The 23,619-nt window shown below is 39.4% G+C and overlaps 1 protein-coding gene across 2 annotated transcripts in view; it reads left to right on the top strand.

Annotated features, from left to right (window-relative positions):
• Positions 1–23,619, top strand: part of vps50 (VPS50 EARP/GARPII complex subunit) — a 159,800-nt gene that overhangs the window by 70,684 nt on the left and 65,497 nt on the right. For both annotated transcript variants that reach the window (XM_036566437.1, XM_036566438.1), the window contains exons 14-19: positions 13,871–13,962; positions 14,068–14,162; positions 16,267–16,365; positions 17,504–17,594; positions 21,056–21,232; positions 22,318–22,436. In XM_036566437.1, coding sequence (XP_036422330.1) covers positions 13,871–13,962; positions 14,068–14,162; positions 16,267–16,365; positions 17,504–17,594; positions 21,056–21,232; positions 22,318–22,436 — 673 coding nt within the window. The remainder of the gene's footprint in view (positions 1–13,870; positions 13,963–14,067; positions 14,163–16,266; positions 16,366–17,503; positions 17,595–21,055; positions 21,233–22,317; positions 22,437–23,619) is intronic.

Below are 23,619 nucleotides of genomic sequence, written 5' to 3' on the forward strand. Positions count from 1 at the left end.
TTGTTACTGATGAGAGCAGCCCTAACGTTTTCAGAGAAGATAAATGACCACAGAAGGAGCAGCAGGGAGGTGATTAGACTGCAGCTATGGCTGTGGCTCACTTTAACGTTATCACTGATGTGCTGAACAAATCAGAGAAAAGTGAAGGTACAAAGTTCAGCTTCAGTCCTCAACACCATTTCAGCAAAGATCCAAGGTTTTCTGGTGCCCTGTGCAGGTTAGTAGGTTAATCCAAAAAGTTCTGGCCATAAATGCGAACGGTTCTTGTTTCAATTGCAGGAACCATTTGCTGAACTGCCTGTCATAGGGTTCATGACACGGCGCGTATACTGTATCATAACATCAAATTTCATCCCAGCCGCTGCCCTGCTCCTTTTGAGAAAGTTGAGTTTTGAGACTGAAACACGCTTGGGTACTCGTGTGTGCGAAACATTGAATAATGCCCCAATCCCGTGTCAAATTGACAATTACACCTCTCGTTGCCTGCCACTGCCTGCCGAATTCATCTCTGTCCTTGTTAAGTCTGCTTTCCTTGCCTCCTCTCATTTGGCAGTGCTGTCAACAGGTAAATTGGCTTCGCTGGCCTGTGACTTGCTTTGCTGTTTAATTTAGCACGGCCTATAATCACCAACAACTGTGCGTTGGAAAATATCTCTGCCGGGTCGTAAGTGATATCTATAAAAAAACAGTCCAGACCGAATCTTTCCTAGAATTAGCTTTGATTGATGGTGTCTCTTACCTTCTTCAGTGCTGTTTTTGTAATAGCCCAGCTGGTCGCCTTTTGTTCTGCGATTTTATTGAGAAAGGGAGGACAAGTGGGAGATGACTGATGGACTGAAAGAGTTGTCGCAACTTCATAAGGAAGTTGTGCTTCAGTGCTTTGGCTTGCTCGAGTGGAGTGATTGCCCTTGAGCCTGCCGAGAGTCCTTGGGAGAGAAGCTCTACCACAAAAGCAAACCTCTCCTCTCTTTTTCAGAAGAGCTTTGAACACTGTCCATAGCTCTGATAATAATAAGTCATTATTTGTCACCTGCACATAACCGTGAACCTGCGTTCAAGGGGAATTTTTGGGTTTGTGCAGCTCAGTTAATTGCTGTTATTTGGCACAAAGTGTGAATGTGCAGAGAAGCTGTGGTTTACTTGTCATGGGAGGCTGCTTTGACTTTTCAAATGTTAATGCAGTAGGAATCCAGGTGGGCTGGAAAGCAAACAGACCACTCAGAGAGGCAACAACAAGTTGAAGCCTACTGTAAATTCTGTGTTAAATGAGATGGTTAAGTGTTGGTAAAGTTGTTTGACCTGTTTATTATATTCAGGTCAGTTATCTACATTCACATTATCACCTTGATATCCACATTTTTAGCATGATATGCTAGGTATGGATTACATACAGTACTGTGCAAAAGTCAGAGACCACCCTTTGTTTAAAATCCCATCAGAATAGCCGTCATATACAAGTTCATTTTTCAGCATCAGTTAAAAAGTAGAAAACATATATTTAACAGAAAATTACACGGAAGTTTTAAAAACTTTATAGAATGTGTAAACATTTACATTGTTTGCACTATTTGCCTTTATTACAGCTTCTGTTGTTTTTGTGAGTCTTGCTTTCAGTTTTTCAAAGCAATCAGCAGGGATGTTTTTCCACCCCTCCAAAGTTCATTCTTAGAAGTTGGTTGCACTTTCTGCTTCTCGTGATCCAAGTAACCCCAAACACATTTAATGATACTGAGTTCTAGACTCTGGGATGGTCAGTCTATTGTTCTGAGAGCACCAGAAGCTTCTTTGTTTAGTTTGCTTTTATTCTTTTTTGCATAGTTTCTTTCCTCAGTAAGAGCTTCTTGACTGTTACATATCCTTTTAGACTCATAGCATTGAGTTGTCTTCTCACAGTGGAAAGATGGACAGAAACACCTTTGGAGGTTTTCAGATCTGAAGTAAGAGTGGACCTTCTGACCTTTTTCTCTATGCATGAGAAATTTCATAACTGAAACATGTATAATTACAATATAGAGTCTGACCTGTAGTCTGGTCAATGCTTTACACAAGAATAGGAATTTGAGTTCTGTATACCAAGCAGTAATTAGTCAGTGTATTTGGCTGCTGGTGCAGCCTACTAGCTGGCTTGTAAATGACCATATATTCATGAAAAGTTGTAGAGTTTGTCTTCTGGCTTTTTTTCAGAATTTTCCTGCAGTTTTGTTCAAGGGTATTCCATCAAGAGCATTTGATAAGGGTCTGATAAGATTATTTTAGGTCACAGACTAGAAAAATGTGGGTAGAGCTGTAGAATAATCAGCCGTGTGATTAGCCGATGAGTCATAGAAGGCACAGAGAGCTGTGCGGCTTCTCCACTCTGATACGCACCTGAGATCAGATCTGTTTTAAAGTGGTTAACCTCAAAACCTCAGTCTCTGCACTGACCTCGGATCAGAGGAGATGGGCAGGCTCTTCTCTTGGGAGATGAGCTTAGAATTAAGGAGTGATAGGCTTGATTTCATCTAGCCGTAGTTGAAAAAGACCAGTGACAAAGCGAGAGATATTATAACTAAAAGCAGGTCACAGCAAAATGACTGCCTATTAGGTGCATCCGCAATCTGAGCAGCCCTTACTTCCTGCATGGACAGAGTGATTTAATTCAATTAAATGCCAGTTTGTTCATGAGTAGTTCAGAGCAGTCAGAGAGAGCAGAGTTCATCTCTTGATGGATTGATGTGTCAAACTGCCAGAATTATCGTCATCTTCACAAAAAGAAAATTAGCCCTCTTTTGTCATGCACAATAAATAAATAGGATAAATACACGCTACATATCCAAAGGTTTCTAGACACCTGCACATCCAACATCCTGCGCATCCTTTTTCCAGAAATCAGGGGTATTGATATGGAGTTTGCCCCCCCATTGCTGCAATAACATCATCTGAGAAACACACGTGGCACACGTGAGCTCTTTGTGCATTAGTTAGCTTGCACAATTTGATTTGCTTGTGGGCAGAATACAAAGCTAAAGTAGTGTTAGCTTTAAAAATACAATAGAATTGAAAGTATTAAGTTGTACTATGAATTTTAATTCATTTACTGTAGTTGTAGTAGATGAGAGCAGGGCACAATCTAATTAAAATGTAACCTGGATTTATTTATGTAGTGAAACGTGTGCTTTTTGTCATCTTGTTTTCACATAGCAGCATTTTAGACCATTAAAGTACATTTTTTCATCAGAAGTGTGTTCTACTGTGTTCTACTGTGGAGTCGTGTGTTTCACAGACTTGATGACTAATATGGCAGCATTCTGAAGCAAGTATATAACACACAGATTAAAGTACAGCCTCCACACAACAGGATTAGGTGTAACACAGCAGAAAAGTCCCTAACCCTCCATATACATTCATTTTTTTATGTTTTTATGCACAGAGCCATCAGGAATGTACTATAAATGTGATTATGTAAATTGGCCACACAGTCTCTTTTTACTAATTGTAGTTATATATCTTTATGTATTTAGGTTGGAAAGCTTGTGTCGTTAAACACTTGTTAGAAACTGGTACAATTAGCCCATTTACCTGTTACAATTAACCACATCTGTGGGGAAAGTTGTAGCATTTTCACTCACTTTGCTTTCAGCTGAATGGTTTATAAAGAGTAGGTGCTGGAAACAAAGTTTAGTTTTTCATTTGTAGCAGAGATGTGTGGGTTGCTTGTATAAAATGATGAACCTAACTCGTGTTAGGTTGTGCCCTGCTCTCTCCTACTGAGAAAGTAGGAGAGAGCAGGGCACAAAGGACCGAACTTTCAGCATCCTTCTCTCAACCTCTTTTTTGTTTTCCTCTATCTCATTCTCATGCTCTCTTCTCTACAGGACTGACTCCTTGCATCTGCCAATTTTTTTTCTTTTTTCTTTGGCATATCATATATTGCTAGCATCACAATGCTTGAAAAGTTCCGTAAAATACTGAGAATAAAATACCCTCTCGTCACTATTTATATCCCCCAGGAGTCCTGTTTGAGGTCATGGCTGTAACTAGTGTGCTTCCTGTGGGCTCCATGATGTGAGGCATACAGTTATTATTACTAACGTCATTCCATGAGTAGCACTCAACTATATTCAGGGTCAAGTAGTGTCTGTCGGGGATAATTGCCATTGACATTTTTTGTGAACTCCTGATTTAGAGCAAGATTCGCAGTCACACTTCCTTTTAAGCCCATGGCACTGTGTTACGGTCGCGTTCTCAGTCCATTCTGAATCTCTCACTCGTGATTGAAGTGGGTGCATTTGCTTAGCACTCTAATTGTGTGTATTTACATTATCTCATCGGAGCAGAAAGAAACAAAATGTATCTTGTTGAAAAAACCGTATATCACGAAAAGAGCAAGCATGACCAGGCTATTTGCAAAAGCAGCCATGCAGAAAATGTGGTCAGACAGAAACATCCACGCTGTGTGTGTCACTCTGACATAAGTCATAATTCAGCTAGATAATGCAGAGTAGAGTAGAAATGCTGTTGACATTGCTGCATACTGAGGTTGTTATTAAGGACACTTGAGGTTCTGAATCCAAACGTAGTCCTCCCTCATACACGACTTCCGCTGTCTAAAGAAAAAATAAATTCAGCAATGAGTTTTGTCTTTTGTGCATTGTGTTCTTCATTCTCTTCTTTATTCTTTTTACTGTCTCCATGAACTCAGTGTCCGGTTGAGCTGACCTCTCCTCCAGCCAAGGATGCAGAAACCCCACGCTGTGCTGTTTGGCTCTGCATGTGCTCTGTGTGTATGTGTGTCTGTGTCTGTGTGGATGCTGCCAGGGAGGTGATATTTTTCTTGCCTTTTCCAGCAGTTGGCTAGTGGAGATTTTCCCCTGAGGCTTTGCATAGCTGCGCTCTTCCAGACCTGAAACGATTGAGGGAAAATCCTACTCTATTGTCTGCAGCCAGCAGCTCTTTGATTGGGCTCCAGTAACCCACTGCCTTCAGGTTTAATGGTGATACAGAGAACGTTTTGGTCATTTTCAGCATCAGCACTGTGAGGCACTCATAAACACACAGCACTGTTAGTTTGAAACTGAGAAGGGTGTTCATGCAGTTATTACAATTCTTTTCCTTCTTTTGAGGAATTTCTTCTTCAGAAATACACGCACGAAGATTGTATGTATTATAGACCACTGGGTAAAGTCAGAAACCACCCTTTATTTATTCATTTTTTTCATTTATGTATGGTATTTATGAAGAGATTAGATATTAACTGGAGCACATTTTTTAAATATACATATAGAAAATATAGAGAAAATTGGACTCCTAACAATTGCTCACTGCTCAGCACATTTAAGCGATTTCCCTGCACACCTGATCTGAGTAATCAGCTGTTTAACAACCCTTGACTCTGTTGTAGACCACCAGCAAACAGATAAACAGTACTTAAAGCTTTCATCTTTGAGAAGGAAGAAAAATCAAGCTCTACTCTTGCTTCAGATCCAAAAAAAATCACTTGGATCACGAGACCCTAAATATGAGTCCCTGCTGATCTCAAAACCGCTGTTGTTACCCCTGTCCTGAAAAAGCCAGGTCTAGTCGCATGACTTAAATAATTACCGACCAATTTCTAATCTCCCATTCACTGCTAAGCTGTTGGAAAGAATAGTTGCTACACAGTTGCAGTCCCACCTGGAAGCAAATAATTTATACGAGCCTTTTCAATCTGGTTTCCGTCCCTTGCATAGTACAGAGACTGCACTTCTTAGAGTTACTAATGATCTCCTATGTGTAGCTGATTCAGGAGCTCTTAGTATGTTGATACTTCTTGATCTTAGCTCCGCCTTTGATACCATATCTCATGATCTATTACTCTCTTGTATGCGCAGCATTGGTATTACTGGATCCGCCCTTTCCTGGTTTTCCCTATATATCTCAGTGACAGATGTCAATATATAGCTATTCAGAATAATAAATCCTTTATGGTGTCTGTGACTGAGGGTGTTACACAGGGCTCAGTTTTAGGTCCATTGCTCTTCACCATTTACATGCTGCCACTTGGGCAAATAATACGCCTTCATGGTTTAAGTTTTCATTGTTATGCAGACGACACTCAGATCTATGTTAGCGTTAGCCCTGTTCAGACTACACCACCACCTGCTCTATCTGACTGTATCCATGACATAAAGTCATGGATGAGTTTGAACTTTTTAAAACTGAATGCTAGCAAAACTGAGTTGCTTTTAATTGGCTCAAAGTCACTGATATCTAGCTCATCTGTCCTTGGAATCAATATTGATGGGACTCTAGTAACACCTTCTCCCCACGTCCGCAACTTTGGAGTTATTATTGACCCTATGCTCTCTTTTGACATCCACATCAATTCCGTTGTTAAGACAGCATTTTTCCATCTTCTCAATATTTCTCCTATGACCATTTCTCAGCCAAGCCGATGTAGAAACACTTGTGCATGCATTAGTGACATCACGGTTAGACTACTGCAGTGTTCTTTTTTCTGGCCTCCCTGTCAAAACCCTCACTAGGTTACAGTATGTTCAAAATGCCGCTGCTAGGATCGTCACCTTTTCTAAAAAGAATGACCACATCACCCCTGTTCTTCAGAGTCTTCACTGGTTGACCATTACATTCCGTATTCAGTACAAAGTTCTCCTTATAACGTATAAAGCTCTGCACAGTCTGGCTCCTCAATACTTGGCAGAGCTTCATCTATATGTCCCATCCCGTACCTTGAGATCACAAAATCTAGGCCTACTTCACGTTCCTAGATTTAAATTGGCTTCTATGGGTGGTCGATCATTTAATACTCCCCCACAGTCTATTCGGGATGCAACCTCTCTGTCTTCATTTAAATCTCTGTTAAAGGCGTACCTGTTTCACTGTGTTATCGTTGTTCTGTTTGTACTTGAATGTTTACCTGTATTGTCCTTTTGTTTAATGTGTTGTTTAACGTGTTGATGCTCTTTGATTGTAAAGCGTCCTTGAGCATGGGAAAGGCGCTATATAAATAAAAGTGATGATGATGATGAGAAGCAGAAAGTGCAACCAACTTCTAAGACAGAACTTTGAAGGTTTGGAAAACTGCAGATTTTTTTGAAAACTTCAAAGCAAGTCTTTGTGGATTCACTAAATACTGAAAGACACTTAAAATGATAAGAATAACTTGTAATTAATAGCCGTTTTGACTAGAAATGAATAAATTACGGGGGATCTCTGACCTTGGCACACCAGTGAACTTGTTTACTCCTGTTAAAAATTGGCTTTTTTTTCTTTGCTGAAAATCTAACATTCTACATCATATTGGAGCAGCTGCAGCTACACCCAGGGAAATAAGCTGAAATAAGAGCGGTTGAACTTAATTGAGCTTTTTGGCTTTTTTTATCTTTTACCCCAAGGCATGACTACTTTTGCTCCACTTAACCTGTCTTTTGTGTTCTTCTACAGTCTTTGTAATGAGGTCACACAGAGTCCAGCTGTGCCAAGATTAGAAAATGCTGTTCATTTTATTTATACTAATTCTCCTGCATGCTCACCTTCTCATAATTCCCTTATTATAATCATATCAGCATTCCTTACCTGCGTCTCACACTCCTCAGGAAAACTAAGCAGATGCTTTTGTACTCTATCATAATTGGATGTGTCTGGTCTCAAGGTACAGCGCGTTCATCTCACTCTTATTTTTTTTTTATTTAATCATGCTAAAGCGATGTAGACAGAAACAGTTGTTTGGATGCTGCACCATGATGTTGAATTGTACTTGGCACGCACATGGAGAAGATCTGTCTCTACCCAATTTGTTTTCCTGTGTGTGGTTTGGATGTGTTTTTCCACCTCTGTAGCTCACTGATGAAATTGCCCATGAGTGATGGGAGCGTTCATAAAACATGTATGCGATGTCCAAGTAAAAGGGCAGGGAGGGCCTGCAGCTCTGTCAGACTGGACTCAGCAGTGGAGATTTGAGATTTTTATTTGAGCTGAAGCTCTGATGCACATATGGCATGGGCAGGTGTATTATATTTAAGGTCTGTGTCTTGTTTCCGGAAACCTGATCTACGGAGAAAACAGTTTGTAGCTTAAATGGGAGATGTGAGAGGGAAAAAGTAACCTATCGCCCAACCTTCCCCCCACCTGCAAATTCCTCATTGGTGATCAACATATCCAAGTCATGACAGGAATTCTATCAGCGGTGTTATATAAAAGATATAAAAGTGAGTTCTCAGTACATGAGGGTCCTATTTGGAGAATGTTGAGTGATGGTCTGCTGGCTTCGGCCCATGTGTACCGAAACACCTCATCAGTTTTTGCCGAAACTGTCTTCGAGTTGTTCTCTCATTTCCTCACTGCCTGTGTTTTATATTGTTTGCCTCATTACATCTTCTCAACGACAAATCCAACAAGTGGAAACTTTCTACAGGACATTTGCTTTTATCGCCACCATAAGCCAGTCTCGATAATGTCATAAGGTTTTATTTCATTTCCATTTTGCTCAGTTTCACTGTGCGTTATGAGGCTTGTGTAGGGAAAGACTCAGCACTTCAAGCTTGCATCTGAATGCGAGTGTAATGAGCTTCCTTTATTACGAATGTGCAAGAGTGGTGGCTGAGTGATCCCTGTGCTTTAAACAGCTGCACATGCACTTTATTACACACACTGTAAAGTACATAACCACTGTATATATCATGCCATAATCCTTCTGAATAAGAGCCCCTCCCACTTTCCTCTACTGTAGTCAGTGCACTTATGCGCTTTAACTTGTTGAAGTATACATATTTTATAAATACACTTACGTGCCAAAGGTCCTGGGGATAGCACTGTGTAAATTGATAATGAAGTGGCGCTTACACCAGTATAAGTTGTGAGGTGTTATCTTGTGAATGAAGCTGAACACTGGCCAACGTGCTCATGGCAAGACGTTGTGAATTATCAGAGTTCGAACAAGGCATGATAGTCGGTGCCAGATGGATGGGATATTCCATTTCCAAAGTTGTCCGGGCATTTAACATTCTTCGATCTACAGTGTCACGTGTGTACCGGGAATGCGTCATAGAAGGCATTACCACCCACAGTGGACGGTGCAGTGGCCGCCCATGGGTGCTTAAAGATTAGTAAGAATTGTCCATGTGAACGGACAAGCGACAGAAATCTTATCCAAATTCAATGCAGAAGGCCCTACACGCACATCTCACAGGTCAATGCAGCGTTCTTTAGCTTCCATTAGATATGGGAGCAGAAGACCCACCAGATTGCCTCAGTTAAGACCATGACACCTGACCCAGCACCTTGGGCTTATGAGTTTGCTAAATGGATCCTGGAAGTCTAGCAACACGTGGCTTGGTCGGATGAGTCACGGTACCGGTTGTTTCAGGCTGATGGCACGTTGAGTTGTTGCACTTTGCTGGGCTAGAGGGGGTCTTGCACAATGCTAGTTCCTATCCCATGACTTTTGGCATGCCATTGTGTGTTTACATTTATAGTTAGATTTATTGCTCAGTTCTTCTAACTGTATGTACTGCCCTCAGTTATTCAGTACTTCATTGTAGCCGTATCTCCCATTGCACATCTTTTTACTTGCAGATTGTTTTGTGTATTGTCTATCTTATATAGTACATATTTTTCTATATTTATTTTATCTGATTTATTTTATGTTGACACCTGCACTAAGAGAAATTCTTTGTACACCTGCAACTTGGTGAATAAAGATACTGATTCTGCGGTTGAACAGTGTTCATCTTTGCATCCACGTGCACTCATTTATGTGTGCACACAAACATAAATGTCCCACTTGCATCACCCACTCACTGACTTAACCCTGTGAATTGTAGAGTTATGGTGGCTGTTAGCTACTTTCAGACAAACTGTACAACTAAGTGCAGGGTGTATGAGACCTCTGCAGATATTGGGAAAGGAGTTTTGTATTGCTTTCTTAATCACAGAGGCGTTAGAGAAGGCATTTGATTGTATCCTCTGAAGGCCAAATCTTGAAGATGAATAAGTAATACAAGACTGTCCAAAATAATATCCTCCATAGTTTGATAATATGTTTTGAAATTGACTGTTGTCTGTGAGCTCCCCAGCTAATGTTGATGTTAATATCACTTTGCATTCAATAAATGCAGCTGGCTAGCTGGTTGGAATTAAGGAAATTACATTTACATTAAAGTAGATAAATCAAGTAGACACTCATCTCTGTAATTTACATAGAGCCCTTATCTCCTGTGAATCGTTTATAAACATTACAGACATCCTGTGGTACCCTTACTTGTCTGTAAAACTAATCTTGTCTGAATAGCAATTTATTTACACAGTTCACATTTAATTTACGTTCTGCATTGGCAGGTTCAAGTCTGAACTCATTTTTCATTTGTTTTGGTGTAAAACAACATCAGTTGAAGCCAGGAATGTCGTGTCTTATCCACAGCGCACCCTACTGTTTAAAGAAAGGACAGCATTAGGTACACCAGCGCAGTGCTTAAATTGAGTATGTGGATCTGGTTTACTTCTAAGTATTATATATGAAGACTGTGTTTGGGCACTTGACACCTTAGACCTTCCTCTTTTTAAGCACTGTTAAACAATATTAAGCCAATTGACCATTTGCAAAATAGTAATTGACACAACTCTCAGTCATAACAACCACCTCCTAATTGCTACTTTCTCCAGCAAGAGAAGGAACAGCGAAGAACAAAACTCACCCAAACAAATCTGTAGTGAGAACGGCATTGGCAGTAATTTAGTGAGGTTACTGAGGAACATTCATTTCAGACACCCACTATCCAGCTCTCAAAGGTAAAAAGGAATCTATGTGGAGGACCATACTTAGTGTAAGAACATAAACATGCTCTAAGGTGAACTACGCCTTATCTGTGATATACTGCTGATATATTGCTGATACACATTTTAATGTAATATCTAATGATAAATATCATACAGAACAATGTTAAGATCAGTTGCAGAGCTAAGTTTTGCAAGGTTTCTTAGCTGTTGACAGCTAGTGTAATAAATTAATTAATCAGATTGAACAGGACTGTACAGTGCAACTGCAGTGTTATGTAAAATGGTAAATATTAATGCACTTGTACATGTGCCACCCTTTCACTGCAGTCAGTGAGGTCTGATAAAAGACCTTGCATACAAAACCAGTCCTCCTCAGTATGACATTGCTCCAACTAGCTCTAGTGTTAGCATTAGCTCATCTGAAGAAGCAGTCTTCTTTGCTCTAGGCCTTCTTATCTGACGTAATGCTGTTTTAGTGTCAGTGGCTAAAAGAGTTTGATTGCTAACATGGTTTCCAGGGTTTTTTTTTTGCTTTATTTTGCCTACATCCATTTTTCTCAATTCTTAGATATTCATGTCAGCATGGAAAGTTTTGTAAATCCAGTTTAATTTTGAATAATATATATTTTTTTAAACATACTCCTCTATGCGCTACTGAACTTTGTAGTCTGTCAGCACAACTACTACAGACTTCATTTCTTCTTTCCACTCTGTCCCTGTGATGGCTTAGTACCCAAACTTGACTATCAGCCACCACTTATGTTGAAACAAAGTGAGAAAAATACTCACAAATGTTGTGTTTGAAGTTTGGAAACCATGTTAATTTATTATAGCAGTATTTTGTCTTGCTAAAGACTGAAGATCAGATAATTATTCCTCTTGTGACTTAATTTTGGTTTGTCACTCCTTACGTAACACACAGGCCAAGTAGTTGATGTGAGTGTGAAATGGTGACTGTGACGTGTGTATTGTTCAGTGAAGCTCCCAGCACAGCGTCAGGATGAGCTCTCCTAATTATGAGTGGCAGCTGTGCTTCAGTGCTTGTAATCAGCCTGTGTGCTATTAGGGGACATCATTGTTGGGCTCCTACATTAGCAAAGTGCCCTAGTCATGCTTTTTTAGCTTCAAGGTTATCATAGGTCTGCCTGTTACTGTAGCAGCATGGCAGTTGGTGTGTGCAGTAATACACCATGGATACATTTGCGAGATGTCTGTTCTTATTTGGCACAGTAAGCTTAGCTAATCTAATTTCATGCATATAGGCTTAATTGATTTCATTAAAAAATTGCAGCACTGGGTATAGAGTGGAAGGCAATAGATTAATTTTAGATAGCCATCAGTCATTTCCAGACTTTCAGGGATTTTATTTATTTATTTATTTTCCTCTACATTGAGGAACTGCTTGGCCATAAAGCAAAAATTGCTGGAGATTTTTAAAATATTAACAGCCCTATGTATATTTAAAAAACTCTATTTGTGTCTTAACAAGGAAGCATGAAATTTGTCCTTGGAAATTTGTCCTTTTAGGACCTGCTGATGTACGTGTTTGCTTAGCGCCTAGCTTAGCAGTATGTTTTAATAAATGAGCATGCTTCTTTATTGATTTTGACTTAAAATGTAGGACTAATCAGGTTTATTTCATGGAAAGCCATATCACATGTGAATATTTGTGGCAATAACTGAAAAAAACCTTAGTAGCTGTAACTTTCATACGAGACTTTGTTTGATCTGTCAGGTTTTCCAAACTTGCTTTCCAAAAATGCTCTGCCATGAATCCTGCAGGACATCCCATGGTTTGTGGAGTTGACTGGACACTCAAACTTTTCAGTCCAGCTTATTCTAAATCAGCTTGTTTGGCTTAAGGTCAAGTGACCTTTTTTAATTCTAATAACAAGAACATGTGAGGGAGGAATATAAGACACAGAGAAAATGAGAGAACATAAAAAAGGTAAATGAAAAATCTGGAATGGGAAAATTTTAAAAAGTGGCTGTCAGTCAATTAAGTGTTCCAAGTGTATTGATAAAGAAATAAGACAGTGTTTGTGGGGTCAAAAAGAGAGGATATATTTTGCGTTTGAGCCAGTTGACGAAAAGTATTGTGAATTGCCCATGGTTTTCTATCTGTTTTTATGTCAGAAAACGTGTCATCTGCCACTTTCGCATGCACAAAAGTAATCAGAATTTGTCTTGTAGTCTTTGATTTCTTTTGCCATGTTTTCTTTTATGGGTAGTCCATGTCCATGTTAGTCCTAGTATGTTGTGTGACTTTAAAACATTGTGTAGCGGCGCAACACTTTTATGTAGTTGTCTTTGAACAGATAAAGCCAGATAAAGCACCCATTCAACACAAAATGCCTTTTATTGTAAAATATGAATAGGGGCTTCAACAATTTAAGTTGATAAAAACAAAAAGACAGAGCCTGTTATTGTTATTAATAACCTAATAATAATAATTGTCTACAGTAACTTTAAAGGAAAGCTACAATAATAGTAGCTTGTAGGCTGACTTGATGGTAAGCCTTGGCCATTTTGTTATTGTAACAAGAAGCTATTTATAAACTTAAAACGAACATTTTGTAGAACCTATAGCAGAAAATACAAAACTATACCAAAAACTGCAAAACCAAAGCTGGAACAAAGTTAGCTTATACATTTCTAAGGAAAACTTCAAGCAGCTCTCTGACTGGCAGATTATGCTCATCCAGTAATGTGTACCATAGGACTGAATGAGAATAAGTGTGATAATGACCTCCTTTATTGGTCCACCTTACTAGGAAAGTTGGCCATTTTGCTGCCTGGGGTAGTTGGAGATGCCTGGTCCAAGGGTACAACCAGAGGAACCTATTTAGTTCTAGGATTTGGAACTACAACCCTCCAGTTGCTGGCTTATATTTCTTACAGCTAGGCTACCCCAGTGGCTTGTATTGAGCTTGTACTTGGACTCTATGAAACTCCAGTATATTCTGGATTATCTGTGTTCCCATATTTCCTCATACAATGTCTAGAATCAGAGTAGAAGAAGAACAGCTCATATAAGTACTGGTTTGGTTAAGACACACAGTTTACTTTTCAGTTTTCTTTCAATAATGACTGAGGAATTATTCTGTCATTTCCACAGATGGCACTAGTAATGAGAGCCCAGGCGATTCTACAGTGGGCCGCAGCTACGTCAAGAAGAAGCTTGAGCATGGCCTGAGTCGGATTTGGCAGGTTGGTAGCACACTCATTTACTCCTTTGCCCGAATTTCTGTTTAGTCCATCAGCTCTCTGACCACTGCTCCACTTCCCCCCATCTCTCTTTGTCTCTGCGCTCAGGATGTCCAGCTGAAAGTGAAAGCCTATTTACTCGGGACGGACATGTCCAACTTCAAGTACGACGACTTCATTGTGGTGCTGGATGTTATCAGCAGGTAGGCAGCCACATTCTCATTAGTGCTAATTGGATTGGCTGGAGTCCTGCCCTGCTGCCCAGGGCCCGTGTGAAACCCCTTTAACCCGGCAGAGGGGCTGGGGGCAGAGGGCATTAATGAAGCCGCTTGTTCCACAGTGAGAGGGGAAACCTAGGCAGCCCCTTACAAGCCGCACAATTAAAAGGCCGTTGAGTGTGTGGAGCTACAGCCATGTTTGGCTGATCCCTGCTCACGGGTCAGCAGGGAGGATGAATGCAGCCCCCCATGCTTGTCCCCCCGTGTGAAAGAACTCCAAGGGATTAATAAGCACTTGAAGCACTAAAAATAATAATAGCTTTATTTATAGTATCTTTCATACATAAAACTGCAGCTCAAAGTGCTTCAGAGTGTATGTAAATAAACACAGTGTAGGTGATTAGTATTGTAATAAAAGAACTTAATATTAAAACAACATGTCAGTTTACTAATAGTACACAACAGTGAATTCTGAACACATATTACACATATACAGTGTCATTCCACTGACCAACACTTGCTAAGTAACAGCAGTGGTTTCTTTATTGAAAGCTGCTAGAACTGCTTCGAAGAAATTGAATATGAATAACTAGGGCTGTCAAAGTTAAAGTGTAAATAACACATTAACAAGATAAATTATTAATGCCTTAGTTTTTTTTTTAACAGTGTTAACACAGTTTCCTAGTTTGACCCTTTGTTTCTTAGCTGTAGCCCTTGTGCAAAATAGTTTTACTGAATTATTGTAAGGAACATAAAAAGGAAATAATAAATACACTCTGATGATGCTTATTTTGTGTATTCATAGCTTCAACATGCTTTACTTTTTAAATGAGAAAAAAAAAACTTTCTTTAGTATCAGATTAGAGCAAATAAGACAAATGTGATTCATCAAACATATACAGTATTGTGCAAACATCAGAGACCATCCTTCATTCTTTTGTTTTCCAGCCAAATGGCCTTTAAGTAGACGTTATTCAGTGTCAGGTGAAAGATTAGGGCAGTAGATCAGGGGTGCACAACTCAGGCCCTGGAGAGCCAGTGTCCAGCACAGTTTGGTGTTTTTTCTTTTTCACATACACCCGATTACACTTACCTGTTAATTACAAGGTTTAGTGGGTGTGTTTTGAGTGGGGAAACCTCCAGACTGTGCTGGACACTGGCCCTCCAGGACCGGAGTTGTGGACCCCTTTGTTAGATAAATGCCTCTAAAACTCAGAAAACAGTATGTAAAACTTTTATCTTTGAGAGGCAGGAGAAAATCAAGCTCCACTGTTACATCAGATATAAAAAAAATCACAGGTGTTTCTGTTCATCCTTGTACTGTGAGAAGTCAATATTATGGGACTGAAAGGATGTGTAGCTGTCAAAAAGCTGTTACTAACAAAAATTGAATGTGTTTGGGCGTGCTTGGATCACGAGACACATTACAATGAAAAACTAAGTCTCCCGGAAAGAATGGAAGCTGTGATAAAGGCACAGGGATGGAACGCTAAGTATTGAAAAATTGGTATTATGTTTAGTTGTGAAGGCTTCTGTGTAATTTACTGTTAAATATGTTTATTTCTTTTTTCCTGACATTGAAAAATGAATAACTTCATGGCCATTTTCAAATAAATGAAAGATGGCCTCTGACTTTGTGCACAGTAGTGTATTTGAAACAGTGTTCAAGGCTTCTTTGTTTTACTTTTCTTTTTTTACTGTTATATAAAAGCAATAGAACACTTCAGGTTATGTGTTAAGAGGATTTAAATGTATTATAATAAGTGTAGGGTTGTCTATAAGAATAAAAATAGAACTTCATAACATCAGACCTTTAAAAAATGCTAGGTTTTTAGTTGCTTTTGGAAACTAGTCATGATGCATGTCTGGTGAATATTAATAGGTCTTTGGTGCATCACAATAGAAGGCTGCTGTTTTGTTTTTTATTTATTTATTTTGTTTTGTTTTGTTTTTGTTTCCCTTCACCAGTGGAATTTTCATCTAAACTAAGTCCACCTTCACTCCATCTGGTAAATGTGCATGCACTCTCCCTTGGATGTACTCCTTCTCATTTTTATACCTTTTTTTTGGTCTCTTTCTGTTTCCCCAGGTTAATGCAGGTGGGTGAGGAGTTCTGTGGCAGTAAGTCTGAGGTGCTGCAGGAGTCCATTAAGAGGCAGAGCGTGAACTACTTTAAGAACTATCACAGGTGAGATGGGTGCTTATGGCTTTGCCTGACCATACGCTCTACTCATTTAAGAATTATAGTCTCTCTTAAGTATCTTGAGTGGAAAAGTATGCAGTATTTATCTTATATAAAGTATATGATGTTTAAAAACACACCTCGTTCATGGGCTTCTAGAAACAATATCTAGTACTTCTGCTCAGCTCATGCAATAACAAATGTTTGTTTCATGATAAGCACGAATGGTTCTCCCGCATTCAGTATGTTGAGGTGGATGAATATTACAGTGCATAAATATGTTATTATAAAGGGGAATTATGGCAGATCAGCCTCCCGAGTGCCTGATAACTGTCAGTAATGTTTCATTCCTCATGGCTCTGTGCTGAAAGGGCACGGGCAGCATTAGGGGTCAGTGTCTCTGTCTCCATCCCTCCTGCTGACACCAGCAGCACTGCAGAGACACTTTTACCCAAGGGAAAGTTAGGGGCTCAGTCTCTCTTGCATAATTTCACAATTACTGTAGAGTTTTCAAGCACTCAGGCAGCATCCATAAAAAGTGATTATCTGTCAGCTTCCTGAATGCATGCTGTCTCTGCTGTCACGCATTCTGCATTAACACATTTCATCGCTGGAATATATATTGCGCCTTCCAGCACAAAGGACAGAAATGACATTGTACCCCCCCTTTTTTCCCAAATAGGTCGTAATTGCGAATGCGATGCATTGTAAAATATCACAGAACAAATGTGTGCTGACTTTTGTATTTAAAGCATCAAAAATGTTCCGGTGCATCTCACTTAAATTCCTTGGATGTGTAACTATCACTTCTGTTTAGCTCTCTTTATCTGTAATTATTCTGCTGATGTTTTTCCGCTGTATAAATTAATGTGAGCTGGAAGCTCCCATGCTTTATTTAAGGCTTTAAAGCATCAAATTTCAATCTTAATACTGACATTTCGGCTGAAGCTGTTGATATTGACCCAGACAAGCCGTGGGCTACTTGTGCAGTGATCTGACGGAGAGAGGCAGCAAACTCAAACTGCTGACCATGACCTTTCTCAATGCTTTTTGTCCATTATGTTGAATGTGGATCTATTTGGTAGTTATTTTTTTCTCTTTGCTCATGCAAATCTTGACCTCTTGTTCCTCTCTGTGGCCTTAGAACTCGCCTGGAGGAGTTGCGGATGTTTCTGGAAAATGAAACGTGGGAGTTGTGCCCTGTGAAATCCAACTTCAGTATTGCTCAGCTCCATGTGAGTTTCAGCACAGCAGAGGAGGATGCATACATGTTACATATATGTGGCAAATGTGACCTTTAACATGACTGCTAATCTAGACCAATTGAGGTTGCTGTCAGTCATGGGAATTACTGTACATGTGGTGATTAGTCATGACAGTGTTTACTTGGGGCCCTTGCAGAGGTTTGCGCTACTCACTGCAGTGACAGAGTTAGACACCAGGGGGTTAACGATCCTTCCAACAATGCTGCACGTTATTGTAATCTGCTTTCCTATAAGCATAATGATATTGTTTGTAGGTGGCATGATTAGCATTCATGATTCCATCTTAGGGCTGACTTAGGGCTAGTGTTAGGGCTACCAACAGGGTTTAGAAATTAAGTTCAAATTTCCTGCTGGTTCAGTAGTCACCAGCCCTGCTCCTGGAGATCTACCTTTCTGCAGACTTCAGCTCCAACACACTGATCAACCCCTGATCAGTCTAATTACTGCCTTTAGAAGCTGAGGTGTGTTGGAAGTGAAACCTGTAGAAATGTAGATCTCCAGAAGGAGGGTTGGTGACCACTGGCTCTACTTTGTTTATCAAATATTCAGATATATTCTAATTTTAAATACATTTTTAAGAAGATACCAAAACTAGTAAACCAGTAAACATTTTTTCTAAGACAATGTTGCATGTCCTAAATCCATAAATGGGCACACAAATAAAGCAACCCCAAAAACAGTGTTATAAACCAATGATCTCTGCCTAGAGGCACAAGATAGTTGTCTAAAAAGGAGAATGTTTATTTTTAAATATTTTTTAGACTGACTTTTCCATAAAAATCCCTCAATCCAGTAATATATGCAACTAGCTGCATGAGTTGAGGCAAGGACATTCTAACCAGTATGGGTGGCTACAGTGTGTAGCACCGCTTAGCAGAACAGCTAAACCTAGCAACTTACTTCACTACTACATTTGGAGCATTGGCTTATCAGCAAAGGTTTGCCATCTGAAGCAGAACAAAGAGAGAAGCAGTGAATTCATTTCTGTCTGTTATATTCTGTCTGTTAAAATAAACATATCACTCCATTCGGACTGACTGAGTTGCTTAAGAGCTGCTTGATGTTTTGATGGTATGTTCTTCTGTACAATCAGTAGCGTTTCTGGATCATGCCAGGAGCCATTGCATTGGAATATGCATTTTTGACACTTTTGTTTTATTTTATTTTGACTGTCCTAATATGGGTGCAAGCAAGAAGGCCTTGATTGGAAGTGTGAGCTGCAGAAATTACATAAAGCCTATAGTAACCAAATATGTAAAATTATAAATGTAAGCACAGTGATAGTACAGTAAAAATTTAAAAATGACTAGATAAATCGCATTTATATAGTACACATGTATCATGCCTGCAGTCATTTTCTATATTTTATCTTTGCATTTCTTTATTTTTTCTTTTATCTTATTTCTCAGCATTTTTTCTAGATCAGTAGTCTGTTTTCTGATTTGCTATTACAGTAGGTTCCTGGTGAAGCTGACAGCTTGTCTGAATTAGCTTACCCTGCTGCCTCTTTATCAGTATTGTTTAAACAGTTTCGTTGTTGAGCTCTAATATCTGGTCATTGTCCAACCACAAACATACAGGACTCCCTCTGCCTTTGTTTCTTAAACACTTGCTAGCCTGTTTTCTAATTATCATGATACGATTGTTTGTCCGTCTCATTCTAATTTGCACTTAAAAATATGCCACATGACACACAGCACCCGTTGAAGCTCCGCTGTAGGCTAACACATGAAAGAAAACACTGTGTGTCCAAACACTGAGACCCGTCTCTTGATTAGCTCTCTGCTCTAGCTTTTTCTCCTGTCATAATGGAGCACTCTCATCATCAATTTTAGCCTGAGGAAAGAAATGACAAGTTAATAAATGAGGCTAGGCAGCATTGTCAAGTTTGCTCAAACATGAGCCATTAACTCTACAGCAGTCACAGCTTTGGAGATGTCAATCTCCAAATAAATTATTTGTTTTCATGATATGTGCCTGCCACACATGCCCAGACACCCATATTCACCTGAGAGCATCTTATGAATAAATCAGAAAGTGTTTCATTTTGTTTGCATATGCAGACAAGAGCCTTTCCTGGTGTTAAGTTATCTTCAGAGAAGGAATGACGTTTCCTTTTTGTTTTTGGTTTAAAAAAGACAAAAAAAAAGATGTTTTTGGAGGCATGAAAGCAGTGGGTGTAATATCAGAATCTCATCACTGAATAGCACACTCGCTGGAGCTCTTTAATGAGCTCCATTAGCATGATCACATCTTGTCTGTGCCCTGATGTACGAAAGGGTTTAAGCATAAGCAGTTTAAGTTCGTTTAAGGCTATCTTTCCAGGGCTTTGAGCCCTAGCCCTCTGTGCCAATTTGATTGCCACACTATTTCTGCATTGATTTTCTATCAAAGCTTTGTATTAAAGGCCTTATAATCTTCCTGTTTGCTGTTTACGGCCTGTCACGTTTCAAAAGATGAATTACACAGCTCGTTTGATCATGGCAGAGCTATTCTTCAGGCTTCTCTGTTTAAAGAAAAGCGTATTGGTGTTTTCAAGCAGTTACTGTGCTGCCCAACGCCAACTGCACCCTTAAAAATAAAGGTGCCAGAAAGGTTTTTTTGTGCAGTGCCGTAGAACAAACTTTTGGCTCCCTAAGGCACCTTTTAATGGATACTTCTTTAAAGAACCATTTTTTAAATTAGATGTGTCAGTGTAAAGAAACTTTTTTTTTGAGTTTCAAGAACTTCCACATAATTTACTAGGTTCCTAAATACGTAATTAAGGAAGAAATCTTACATTGATGTAGACTGTTTACATGGTGAAAGGCTTTTAAACCTTTTAAAAGGTTCTTATTGCTCATAAATGTCAATTACATGAAGGTTTAAAGAACCTTTTTTGACACCTTTGTTTTTGTTTTTAAGTGTGTAGGGGTTCCTTTGTTAAGGATGAAGAACACATTAAAGTCAGAATACCTTTCGAGGAAAGCACCTTTTGTAAAGTCATTCCAGACATAGTGAGGGCATCCAGATAATTTCAAAGGATGTTTGACATTTATTTTGAAATTTAATGACCACAAAGGTATGAACTTGTTCATAACACCATGAATTTGTGTGTTTTATATACAGTACTGTGCAAAAGTGTGGTGCCCCTGACAAAATTGTTTAATTAATTAATTGCTGTTTATTTGCATAGTAAGTGTTTTTTTTCTCAGATAAACACTTGCATTAAAATAAAAACCAATAACATTCATACAAAAGTGTTGATTGTATGTATATCATTGTTTTTGTTCAACTATTTCCAGACCTCTCCTTGAGGAAGCCCAGTGTTTTTTTTTGTTTTTGTCATCACATATCAAATTTGGCTCATCAGTCATTCATTATGTCAAATAAGTGTGCTCCCATTTAATTAAATTACACTTAATGCTTTGTTTTTGTGCTTTCATTTGTAGGAGTTTAAGTTCATGGGGCAGTGTCGGTCTCCGTCAGTTTCTCCCAGCAGGCAGCCGGCCTCCAGCGAGCCTTCGGAGCTCTCGTTATTTGAGCAGTACACTCAGGGAGGAAACCCCTTTGAGATGCAGATAGACAACAAGGAAGAAGAGACCGAGGATGTGTTGGCCTCCAATGGGGTAGGCTTATTGCTCAGTTATTTCACTCCTATTGTAAAGTTACAATTACATTACGTTTTACAGACAAGGCAGGTAAAAATAAATCAGTAACACATTATATAACGAGTCATTGATTAAACATCTCATTATTGGGTTTACTCTGCGTTATGTTAAAGTGTTTCTGAAGTTCTAACTCAATGTTCAGTGTTGCTTTGTGTATTTTCCACAGTGGATGTTTGTGGTACGGTGCTCCATCAGGCTCGAGTGGACTTGATTTCCGTCTTCAGTAACATTATCGATGCCACAGCGAGTTATTACTGAAATGAGAGAATAAATCGGGGCTGTAATTAAACTGGACGTAATTAATTTAGGGTGTTAAGCGCTTTATAGTCTCTCAAGCTGCCGCATGGCACTCGTATCAGCTTTATGGAGGGCAGATTGGCTGTATAGAGTTTACACGCTGTTATTAGTGCTCAGATGTGCTTGACATTTCAGAAGAGATATTGGAACAATGAAAGTAAATAGAGCGTTTACACTGGCTATAGTGGAGCCCATGAAAGAAGTGTTTTTACCTTGAGACAACATGCCGTGAAACATTGCGAAAAACAGATAGTTTCAATTACTCTGGACTCAGAGTTAATGTGATGTTTAATTATGACATAAGAGCTCATCATCCATTCAGTAGGACTGGCTAACAGCCTTCGTGGGTACACACTGTCTGCAGTGTTTATCACGGTGCTTTTTCAAAGCCCCTAAAAAAAAGAAAATTATTATTGCGACAGTTTCTATGAAACATCTTGAATTCTTCAATCACCCTCTGTCTCATACATCTGTTCCATGCATCATTCTGTGCACTGCATACAAATGATACTGCCACAGATTTAGATTCAATGCAGTTCTGGGTTTTCCTTTTTTCCCCTTTGTATTTATGTGTTTACTCCCGACCTTAACATTTCACTGGGCTGTTTTGAGTAGCTGAGTAACTGAGCTATGATGAATAAATATGAACAAGGACAGTGCGTGGGATGAAGCTCACTTCTTAGCCAAGGCTTCTTTCTGGCCATTGGTCTTACTTAACCCCCCGCCATTCCTCTCTCCATCACCAGTATGAGTCAGACGAGCTGGAAAAGAGTGTGTATCAGGACTATGACAGTGACAGTGATGTGGCGGAGGAGCTGAAGCAGGACTTTGTGGATGAGCAGACTGGAGACATTCCGGCAAAAAGGTCAGTATTAGTGGCACCGTCCAGCTTAGGTCAGAGAATGTCTTCATACAATGTCTTCACCCTGGGTTTATCCAGCAGTAAAGGCAGCACTGTGCTTCTTTTATGTAGTGATAGAAAACACAGCAACACACAGAAAGCTCCAGTTTCGAAAGCTTTAATTGCTGATATATTTTGCTCTGTACTAAGTTGTATTGAATGCACCACAGCTACTCTAGAGGCAGATTTTAGTAAGTTAAAGAGGCAGAGACAAAGTCTCTGAATGTGTCATCAACAAGACCTTGGGTATGAAAGGATTAACATGGTGCATTTGCACGTTATACTTTTATGCGTGCCTTTATTTCCAGCCGAGGAATGGAAGAAATCTTTTCAGCTTATTCAGCCTACAGCTGTTTAGCTCCGCCTGTTCATGCTGAAGTTATAAGGAGGTTTTAGCGTGCACTGTTTTTTGAATGAGGTGCAAAGACAGGGCAGCCAGTCAGAATAGAGGTAATGTACATATTAATCTTAAAGGCCCAATGACAAGTGAGGTCGGAAAAATGTTTCGTACATAGGACCACACAAACATCATAGTGGACATCAAGTGGGAAAAAAAAAAAATTAAATGCAAGAACAATGTAGGATGCAGGTCCCTTAAATAACTAGCTTTAAGTGTCTGTGTTGAGAATAAATGGATGTTTACTGTAGACGTCTTAAATCCTACAATTAGCAATCAGCATAATGACTCTCTGTTTCCTTATTGATTTTCAGCAAGGATAGGAAGCAACAAAATCATCTAATTTATGAGCTCTGGATTCTGGCCCATTTCAAGTCTCCATTGCAGTAGAACCTCACACTGTGTACTGTGTGCAAACAGGGTATCATTAGCTTCTTATCAGAGAAAAGAGGATTAATTATCCTATAAAGAATGAGCCTTTTAAACCCATGTGGAGGTTTTAGAAACAATTTCACTTCATTTTCATTAAGCAGTGGAATAAAACACATTCTTACATCATTAAAATGGTTCCTTTGGAATGGCCTTATCATTTAGTGGATTGTAGGGGATATAAATAGCAATATGTTCTATACTCTTTTGCCCCAGGCCTATTGGGGGCATCCCTGCTCATGGAGATCAGCCAACAGCCAACAGTCAACACACTTTGGCTCTGAGATTCAGTTGCTCCTCAAGGCCTTGATTAACTGGATC

Source organism: Colossoma macropomum, unplaced genomic scaffold (assembly GCF_904425465.1).
Source record: "Colossoma macropomum unplaced genomic scaffold, Colossoma_macropomum, whole genome shotgun sequence".
In the NCBI taxonomy this organism is placed as follows: domain Eukaryota; kingdom Metazoa; phylum Chordata; class Actinopteri; order Characiformes; family Serrasalmidae; genus Colossoma; species Colossoma macropomum.